Source organism: Ylistrum balloti, unplaced genomic scaffold, assembly GCF_031769215.1.
Source record: "Ylistrum balloti isolate Yb309-2 unplaced genomic scaffold, AGI_CSIRO_Ybal_v1 Utg371316, whole genome shotgun sequence".
NCBI classification, from domain to species: domain Eukaryota; kingdom Metazoa; phylum Mollusca; class Bivalvia; order Pectinida; family Pectinidae; genus Ylistrum; species Ylistrum balloti.
The window spans coordinates 477,202-487,854 of NW_026782702.1; the positions used below are offsets into that span (position 1 = coordinate 477,202).

General features: G+C 37.2%; 1 protein-coding gene across 1 annotated transcript; it reads right to left on the minus strand.

Annotated features, from left to right (window-relative positions):
• Window positions 1-2,625: 2,625 nt before the first annotated feature.
• Window positions 2,626-9,847, minus strand: LOC132561965 (oxidized low-density lipoprotein receptor 1-like). Its single transcript, XM_060226685.1, has 4 exons — window positions 9,560-9,847; window positions 9,196-9,287; window positions 4,091-4,178; window positions 2,626-2,702 (listed from the first exon to the last, which is right to left on the minus strand). The coding sequence occupies exons 1-4, from the start codon at window positions 9,831-9,833 to the stop codon at window positions 2,626-2,628; spliced, it is 531 nt and encodes a 176-aa protein (XP_060082668.1). The 5' UTR covers window positions 9,834-9,847.
• Between the last annotated feature and the right edge of the window lie 806 nt (window positions 9,848-10,653).

A 10,653-nucleotide genomic window follows, 5' to 3' on the forward strand; every position in this document is an offset into this window, starting at 1 on the left:
TATTGATGTCATTACACTGATAGGAAGGTACTGATGTCATTACACTGATAGGAAGGTATTGATGTATTGATGTCATTACACTGATAGGAAGGTATTGATGTCATTACACTGATAGGAAGGTATTGATGTCATTACACTGAGAGGAAGGTATTGATGTCATTACACTGATAGGAAGGTATTGATGTCATTACACTGATAGGAAGGTATTGATGTATTGATGTCATTACACTGATAGGAAGGTATTGATGTCATTACACTGATAGGAAGGTATTGATGTCATTACACTGATAGGAATTACACTGGTATTGATGTCATTACACTGATAGGAAGGTATTGATGTCATTACACTGATAGGAAGGTATTGATGTCATTACACTGATAGGAAGGTATTGATGTCATTACACTGATAGGAAGGTATTGATGTCATTACACTGATAGGAAGGTAGTGATGTATTGTCATTACACTGATAGGAAGGTATTGATGTCATTACACTGATAGGAAGGTAGTGATGTCATTACACTGATAGGAAGGTATTGATGTATTGATGTCATTACACTGATAGGAAGGTATTGATGTATTGATGTCATTACACTGATAGGAAGGTATTGATGTCATTACACTGATAGGAAGGTATTGATGTCATTACACTGATAGGAAGGTATTGATGTCATTACACTGATAGGAAGGTATTGATGTCATTACACTGATAGGAAGGTATTGATGTCATTACACTGATAGGAAGGTATTGATGTCATTACACTGATAGGAAGGTGATGTATTGATGTCATTACACTGATAGGAAGGTATTGATGTCATTACACTGATAGGAAGGTATTGATGTCATTACACTGATAGGAAGGTATTGATGTCATTACACTGATAGGAAGGTATTGATGTCATTAGTTACTGATGTATTGATGTCATTACACTGATAGGAAGGTATTGATGTCATTACACACTGATAGGAAGGTATTGATGTATCGATGTCATTACACTGATAGGAAGGTATTGATGTCATTACACTGATAGGAAGGTATTGATGTCATTACACTGATAGGAAGGTATTGATGTCATTACACTGATAGGAAGGTATTGATGTCATTACACTGATAGGAAGTATTGATGTATTGATGTCATTACACTGTTAGGAATGTATTGATGTCATTACACTGATAGGAAGGTATTGATGTCATTACACTGATAGGAAGGTATTGATGTACTGATGTCATTACACTGATAGGAAGGTATTGATGTCATTACACTGATAGGAAGGTATTGATGTCATTACACTGATAGGAAGGTATTGATGTCATTACACTGATAGGAAGGTACTGATGTCATTACACTGATAGGAAGATATTGATGTCATTACACTGATAGGAAGATATTGATGTCATTACACTGATAGGAAGGTATTGATGTCATTACACTGATAGGAAGGTATTGATGTCATTACACTGATAGGAAGGTATTGATGTCATTACACTGATAGGATTGATGTCATTACACTGATAGGAATTGATGTCATTCACTGATAGGAAGGTATTGATGTCATTACACTGATAGGAAGGTATTGATGTCATTACACTGATAGGAAGGTATTGATGTCATTACACTGATAGGAAGTATTGATGTCATTACACTGATAGGAAGGTATTGATGTCATTACACTGATAGGAAGGTATTGATGTCATTACACTGATAGGAAGGTAGTGATGTCATTACACTGATAGGAAGGTATTGATGTCATTACACTGATAGGAAGGTATTGATGTATTGATGTCATTACACTGATAGGAAGGTAGTGATGTCATTACACTGATAGGAAGGTAGTGATGTATTGATGTCATTACACTGATAGGAAGGTATTGATGTCATTACACTGATAGGAAGGTATTGACTGTCATACACTGATAGGAAGGTACTGACGTCATTACACTGATAGGAAGGTACTGATGTCATTACACTGATAGGAAGGTACTGATGTCATTACACTGATAGGAAGGTATTGATGGCATTACACTGATAGGAAGGTGCTGATGTCATTACACTGATAGGAAGGTACTGATGTCATTACACTGATAGGAAGGTATTGATGTCATTACACTGATAGGAAGGTACTGATGTCATTACACTGATAGGAAGGTACTGATGTCATTACACTGATAGGAAGGTATTGATGTCATTACACTGATAGGAAGGTACTGATGTCATTACACTGATAGGAAGGTAGTGATGTCATTACACTGATAGGAAGGTACTGATGTCATTACACTGATAGGAAGGTATTGATGTCATTACACTGATAGGAAGGTATTGATGTATTGGATTACACTGATAACGTTTCTCAGTAAATATACTTATAACAAAGTATTATGTGAGAACATGACAGTTATGTGTTTAAAAATAAATTCTGTTATATTACAATGTAAATGGTTAATGACTTTAGAACCGTGTTTTAAACGATAAGATTCATTCACTTACAGCTGGTCTTTCACAAATAAAGGGCTTTCTGTCCATACATAAATGGTCATTCCAAACTGGCAATCCTGTAGATCTAGATCCAACAGCTAGGCAATCTTCACCATGACCCCAATGACGTTTTTGAAATTCTTAGAAACATTTTAATATAAAACAATATTGTAAATTACGACTACAAAGTATTTTTCCATATCGGTCGCACCTACCCAGTGAGATTGACCTTGTGAACGAAGATAAATGTATATGAAATCACCCCAAGAATATGTTATAAGCTTCAAGACGCAGTTTTCTGTTTAAAAGTGGAACAGACGTCATTATTGACAGTGTAATCCGTCAAGTGGAACAGACGTCATTATTGAAAGTGTAATCCGTCAAGTTGAACAGTCGTCACTATTGAAAGTGTAATCCGTTAAGTGGAACAGTCGTCACTATTGACAGTTTAATCCGTCAAGTGGAACAGACGTCATTATAGACGGTTTAATCCGTCAAGTGGAACAGTCGTCACTATTGACAGTTTAATCCGTCAAGTGGAACAGACGTCATTATAGACGGTTTAATCCGTCAAGTGGAACAGACGTCATTATTGAAAGTGTAATCCGTCAAGTGGAACAGACGTCACTATTGACAGTTTAATCCGTCAAGTGGAACAGTCGTCACTATTGACAGTTTAATCCGTCAAGTGGAACAGACGTCATTATAGACAGTTTAATCCGTCAAGTGGAACAGACGTCATTATTGACAGTTTAATCCGTCAAGTGGAACAGACGTCATTATAGACAGTTTAATCCGTCAAGTGGAAAAGACGTCATTATTGACAGTTTAATCCGTCAAGTGGAACAGTCGTCACTATTGACAGTTTAATCCGTCAAGTGGAACAGACGTCACTATTGACAGTTTAATCCGTCAAGTGGAACAGACGTCATTATAGACGGTTTAATCCGTCAAGTGGAACAGACGTCATTATTGAAAGTGTAATCCGTCGAGTGGAACAGGCGTCACTATTGACAGTTTAATCCGTCAAGTGGAACAGTCGTCACTATTGACAGTGTAATCCGTCAAGTGGAACAGACGTCATTATTGACAGTTTAATCCGTCAAGTGGAACAGACGTCATTATAGACGGTTTAATCCGTCAAGTGGAACAGACGTCATTATTGAAAGTGTAATCCGTCGAGTGGAACAGACGTCATTATTGAAAGTGTAATCCGTCGAGTGGAACAGACGTCACTATTGACAGTGTAATCCGTCAAGTGGAACAGACGTCATTATAGACAGTTTAATCCGTCACGTTGAACAGTCGTCGTTATACACGTGGGATTCTTTTTGCGATCAATTTTCATTTGATTTTGATCCATAAAGTTTAAACATATCACATTGTATTCTGCGCGAGGAAAATTTTCGCGATCTAACGAGGTTCTCGTAATTAAAGAAAATTTCCCCCTCTCGTAAATTTCTACGTTTACAGTTGATAAAATTACAGACAAATAAACAAACAATAAATGGCACACGAGTTGTTTTCTATAGCTTCGAGTATGATAAAGTCTATAATCAAATATTATTTAAAAGCATCCTCATATATTGCAGTATATTGCATGTATACAAATATTACCTGTACGTAAGCATTGCTCTTCTAAAAATCGGTCTTTCTCCGGCGTGTCAGGTCTCGCTAGCATTGCATTTATTCCGAGGCAAGTTACCTGAGATATTAGATATTAACATCAATATTCTTATAAATAATCAGACTATATATTGTTATAACCTAACTTTTTAACAATCAGACTATATATTGTTATAACCTAACATTTTAACAATCAGACTATATATTGTTATAACCTAACATTTTAACAATCAGACTATATATTGTTATAACCTAACATTTTAACAATCAGACTATATATTGTTGAAACATAACATTTTAACAATCAGACTATATTTAAGCATTGAGCTGCTTTCAATTGGCATTCATGGGCTAGCGCGCTTCATGTTAAATTTGCCTTTGTCCAGTCGGCATTCATAGGCCCATGAATGCCAATTGAAAGCAGTTCAATGCTTAAACGTAGTCTGATTGTTAAAATGTTATGTCTCAGAAGGGGACGGTGACTCGACAGCTTGACAGGATGACAGGGCCAACATTTCTATCGCACGCGAGGAAGTGATTTGTTAAATGCAAAAAAAAAAAAAAATTTCTACTATTGTATAAACATTAAAAAATTAGGCAAATGTAATCTCATACTCTAACTGTACGAGGGGAGGCAACCTCAATTCGTTTCCATTACTGTTAAATTCGTACGCCCGTTGGCAGTTATGAAGTGATGTTGCGCAACTACAGTTATTAAGGTTATAAAGTGGAAATACTATGGAGTGGTAAATATATTGTTATAACCTAACATTTGAACAATCAGACAATATGTTGTTATGGCATATCTTATTATATAAACGTCGTCGATGCTGATTTTTCTTGTTTTCTGTTTAATTAACAATGAGACGATATCTTGTTATCACGTAGTTTTTGACAATCAGACAATATATTGCTCTTTGTTTTATATCAGACAATGTATTATTATAACCTAATTTTTTTTGCAGACTGAGTAACATTGATTTTCTGGTAGCTGTGACAATCGGTTGCTTTAATGAAGTTTACATCACATGTATAACAATATAAATATCCCTTGTTAGTTCACCTGGTCCAAAGGGCCAAGTGAGCTTATGCCATAGCGCGGCGTCCGTCGTCCGTCAACTTGTCATTGAAACGAATTCTTCTCAAATACCAAAAGGCGTAGAGTTATCATATTTGGCTGGAAGGTTCATTTGATGAAGCCCAACAAAGTTTGCAAAAAGAAATGACCTTGACCTATATTCAAGGTCACAGAGGTAAAATGTGTTAAAACCTTTTAACGACTTCTCCCCAAATACCGGAAGGCATTGAATCATTATATTAGGCTGCTATGTTCCTCTTATGGTGTCCTACAAAGTTTACTAAAAAAATGACCTTGACCAATCTTCCAGGTCACAGGGGTCAAATGTGTTATAACGTTTAAACGATTTCTTCTGAAAGATCGAAAAGCCTAGAATCAGTATATTTGGCCAGTATGTTCCTTTTATGAAGTCCAAGAAATTTGCAAAAAGAAATGACCTTGACCCATAGTCAAGGTCACAGGGGTCAAATGTGTTAAACATTTAAATGACATTTTCTGATTATCCAAAACATCTGGGATAGTGATATTGTTCTAAAATAGGTTCTCAATGATGCCCGGTGATATTTGAAATGACCTTGACCCATATTCAAGGCATCAACAATCAAATGTGTTAAACCCTTGAACAACTTCTGATTAACCTAAAGGCCTAGGATCATAATATTTGTCCAAAAGGTTCCCTTGCTGGTGCCCACATAGTGTGTAAAAACAGCTTGACCCATAATGATATTTAAGGTCATTGGTGTTAAATTAAAGGCTTATATACAAATATATAGAACCTTCCTGACTTAATGAATGGGACATATTTGACTGGGAGCTTTCTTGGCATGATTTGGACAAAATTATAAAGACCTTTCACAGTGGCGTCACACTGTTCCCAAAAAAATAGATTGGGCCACGCCCACTTGCGATCTGGAGGGCTTTGGATAAGTAATGTTATACAGTGGAAAAAATACATGTGAGCCATTTACTTATGTTCTAATCACAGTATTAAAATACAGAAAACATGATCGAAAAGAGAATTGCAAGAGCTTCATTTTGATTTAAGATTCTTCATAATTATAGCATAAATAAATAAGAAATTCTAAGTTGATCCCATTTGCTATGCAGTGTCTATAGGCCTACAGTAAACTGTTATCAGTATATCTCCAGTAACAGGAGCTTAACTGACCATGGTGACATCACTATTGACATGCATGAAACATTTTATTATTGGTTTTGAGTTAGGATTATGGTTTATAATTACATGTACCTTAATTTTTCCCTGTCTTTATATTTGATTGTTGCTATGTACTGTTGTCTCATCTATGTTGTATCTGTGTTTGTAAACAATGATCTAAAGGGCAAGTAAGCTTCTGCTGTCCTGAGTCATCCGTCCAGCTATAACTAAGAGTTTTTCTGCTATATTGTTTGACCATCTTCTTTCCTTGATTTAAAAGAAAGCTATCAATTATATTTAACTGGAAACATCATAAGAAAGTCTCAATTCAACATTGCACAGATGAGGTGGCTGACTACTAAGGGACAGAACCCATATGCACAGATATAGTACTGTTGGTCATAAAGATCCAGGTGAGCGATATAGGCCCTCTAGGCCTCTTGTTTTTACACGTAAAATGTCAAGATGATAGAAGATATCCGTTGACCATATAAATAAATATTAGTAGATATCCCGCGGTGATCGTCGGATTAGTAAATATCCCTTTGGCAGATAACAAGATATCCATCCGATCACGTGACGAGCAGACATACCGACAACTGATGAGTAGATAGCCCGACGACTAATACAATGTAACTAGATATTCCGATACCAGCTAGACACCAGGTCAGGTGAATGCAACAAGCTCTGAGAATGTTGTGAGATTGAGAGAGCATTTCTGTCAAATGCTATGAGATAAATGTACTAAGAAATTAGAATTGTTGTAAGATGTAGTCAGCAAGCCATAAGGATTTTGGCAGATGGAGGAAATAAACCATGAGAATGGTGCGGGATGGAGGAAATAAACCATGAGAATGGTGTGGGATGGAGGAAATAAACCATCAGAATGGTGCGGGATGGAGGAAATAAACCATGAGAATGGTGTGGGATGGAAGAAATAAACCGTGAGAATGTTGTAGGATGGAGAAAATAAACCATGAGAATGGTGTGGGATGGAGGAAATAAACCATGAGAATGGTGTGAGATGGAGTAAATAAACCATGAGAATGGTGTGGGATGGAGGAAATAAACCATGAGAATGTTGTGGGATGGAGCAAATAAACCATGAGAATGGTGTGAGATGGAGGAAATAAACCATGAGAATGGTGTGAGATGGAGGAAATAAACCATGAGAATGTTGTGGGATGGAGGAAATAAACCATGAGAATGGTGTGAGATGGAGGAAATAAACCATGAGAATGGTGCGGGATGGAGGAAATAAACCGTGAGAATGTTGTAGGATGGAGAAAATAAACCATGAGAATGGTGTGAGATGGAGGAAATAAACCATGAGTATGTTGTGGGATGGAGGAAATAAACCATGAGAATGGTGCGGGATGGAAGAAATAAACCGTGAGAATGTTGTAGGATGGAGAAAATAAACCATGAGAATGGTGTGGGATGGAGGAAATAAACCATGAGAATGGTGTGAGATGGAGTAAATAAACCATGAGAATGGTGTGGGATGGAGGAAATAAACCATGAGAATGTTGTGGGATGGAGCAAATAAACCATGAGAATGGTGTGAGATGGAGGAAATAAACCATGAGAATGGTGTGAGATGGAGGAAATAAACCATGAGAATGTTGTGGGATGGAGGAAATAAACCATGAGAATGGTGTGAGATGGAGGAAATAAACCATGAGAATGGTGCGGGATGGAGGAAATAAACCATGAGAATGGTGTGAGATGGAGGAAATAAACCATGAGAATGGTGTGGGATGGAGGAAATAAACCATGAGAATGGTGCGGGATGGAGGAAATAAACCATGAGAATGGTGCGGGATGGAGGAAATAAACCATGAGTATGTTGTGGGATGGAGGAAATAAACCGTGAGAATGGTGCGGGATGGAGGAAATAAACCGTGAGAATGTTGTAGGATGGAGAAAATAAACCATGAGAATGGTGTGGGATGGAGGAAATAAACCATGAGAATGGTGTGAGATGGAGTAAATAAACCATGAGAATGGTGTGGGATGGAGGAAATAAACCATGAGAATGGTGTGAGATGGAGGAGATAAACCATGAGAATGGTGTGAGATGGAGGAAATAAACCATGAGAATGGTGCGGGATGGAGGAAATAAACCATGAGAATGGTGCGGGATGGAGGAAATAAACCATGAGTATGTTGTGGGATGGAGGAAATAAACCATGAGAATGGTGTGAGATGGAGGAAATAAACCATGAGAATGGTGTGAGATGGAGGAAATAAACCATGAGAATGGTGCGGGATGGAGGAAATAAACCATGAGAATGGTGTGAGATGGAGGAAATAAACCATGAGAATGGTGTGAGATGGAGGAAATAAACCATGAGAATGGTGCGGGATGGAGGAAATAAACCATGAGAATGGTGCGGGATGGAGGAAATAAACCATGAGTATGTTGTGGGATGGAGGAAATAAACCATGAGAATGTTGTAGGATGGAGGAAATAAACCATGAGAATGTTGTGGAATGGAGGAAATAAACCATGAGAATGGTGTGGAATGGAGGAAATAAACCATGAGAATGGTGTGGAATGGAGGAAATAAACCATGAGAATGGTGTGGGATGGAGGAAATAAACCATGAGAATGTTGTGGGATGGAGGAAATAAACCATGAGAATGGTGTGGAATGGAGGAAATAAACCATGAGAATGGTGGTAGATTGAGACAGGAAACGTTGAAAATGATGTAAGATGGGGGCAACTATTGGAATGCTGTGAAGGTTGTAAGATGGAGACAACAATGGGAAAAGTATGCAAACAAAACAAAATCATTTGTCCCTTTAAAATATCCGACTTTTAGGTATGATATTGGTCCGTATTCTACATCTCTTACCATAGCTACGAACCAAGGTACAGGGCGAGGGTGGAAAAGGTAACAGAAACGGTCATGTAAGAGGTAGTCCGTTGGGCACGTTTTCTTCGGACCTGTTCACAGAGACACACATTTCATCATTGATTTGAGATACACAAATTTTATTTTGATCTGAAGATAAATCATAATAACAAAAATTACAGAAACCGTTCAATAAATAAGATCACTTTTCAACGATTGAGATTTTCGGAATTTTACAAGAAGTTAGAAAATTAAGTTTTCTATTCCCTTGATTTTCAAGGTATTTATGTACAGTTCTAAAAACGACAATTCTTGAAACTAAAAACAAGTATAGTATTTTTGTCATGAACGTTTCGTTACTTGCCCGACAACACGAACGGATAGTCCAAAGCCTTGCGTAGTTCCGAGGCTTTTTCAGACAGCTCGTCCAGCCTGCTCGTTAGATTCTCCATGTATATTTTCATTTCGTCCTGGATTTTTATCCATGCAATGCTCATTGAATTGTTAGCTAGCTGGTTCACCATTGGCATCACATTGCTTGTGTCGTCGGAACCCTTGGATGGTAGTAACGATTGCTGAAGTGTCAGAGATAGCAGGTTTATATCAACAAGTAGACAAAACAACAAAGGCATAGCCATTATTGAACTCCCTTGTTCACCCTCCTTTTCTTCTTTCCTACTCAGTGGTATACAAAGACTGAAATTTTAAAACGCAGAAAAAGATTTTGTGTAAGAGCATGTAATTAGATATCATTTTACTGTAATGACTTGTAAACGTGTATCAAGTGCCCATTGTCTAGCTACTTAAGTATTTCCCATGTAACAACACATGTCAATGTCTCGGTTCAGCATGCATTGTCACATCATTTCTCAAAGCTGCACAATTAAGTGGTTCATTAGCTAAGAGAAACTGTATAGCTTGTATACAAAGAATTTGACGTCAATAGTTTGGAATCAGAGAATGAAATAAGCTTTAACTAATCATATTAGGTATCTAACTGTATATAATTGATCCGACAGAAACACTAAAAGATGGTTACTTGAAATGTCATAGGAACATCGGTGGTGAAGGGTTACTTTAAAGAAAGCCTTTACGATATTGTGATACTCTATCCTTACGCACCATTGTATTCATCTCTTTGCTATTTCGGTAAAAAGAGATAACAGGTTCCGAAGACGACAATAACCATGTAAATGTGTGTAAAAACTAGGAATTCTACGTTCTCAAAGAGATAGCCGATTTAGATAGGACCAGGAAAACACACATTAAAGTCATACCGCGCGCTAAAATTAAATATCTCGAACTGATATCAAATACCAAAACTGTCCACTATATGCATCCCACAATCATAAAGAGTTGGGGAAGTAAGTCCGTTACTATACAGGAATGGAAACGTGGCACAATTTGTTGTCTATTTAAGCTGCAGGTACTTAAAGGTTATAGGTCACATGTTGAATA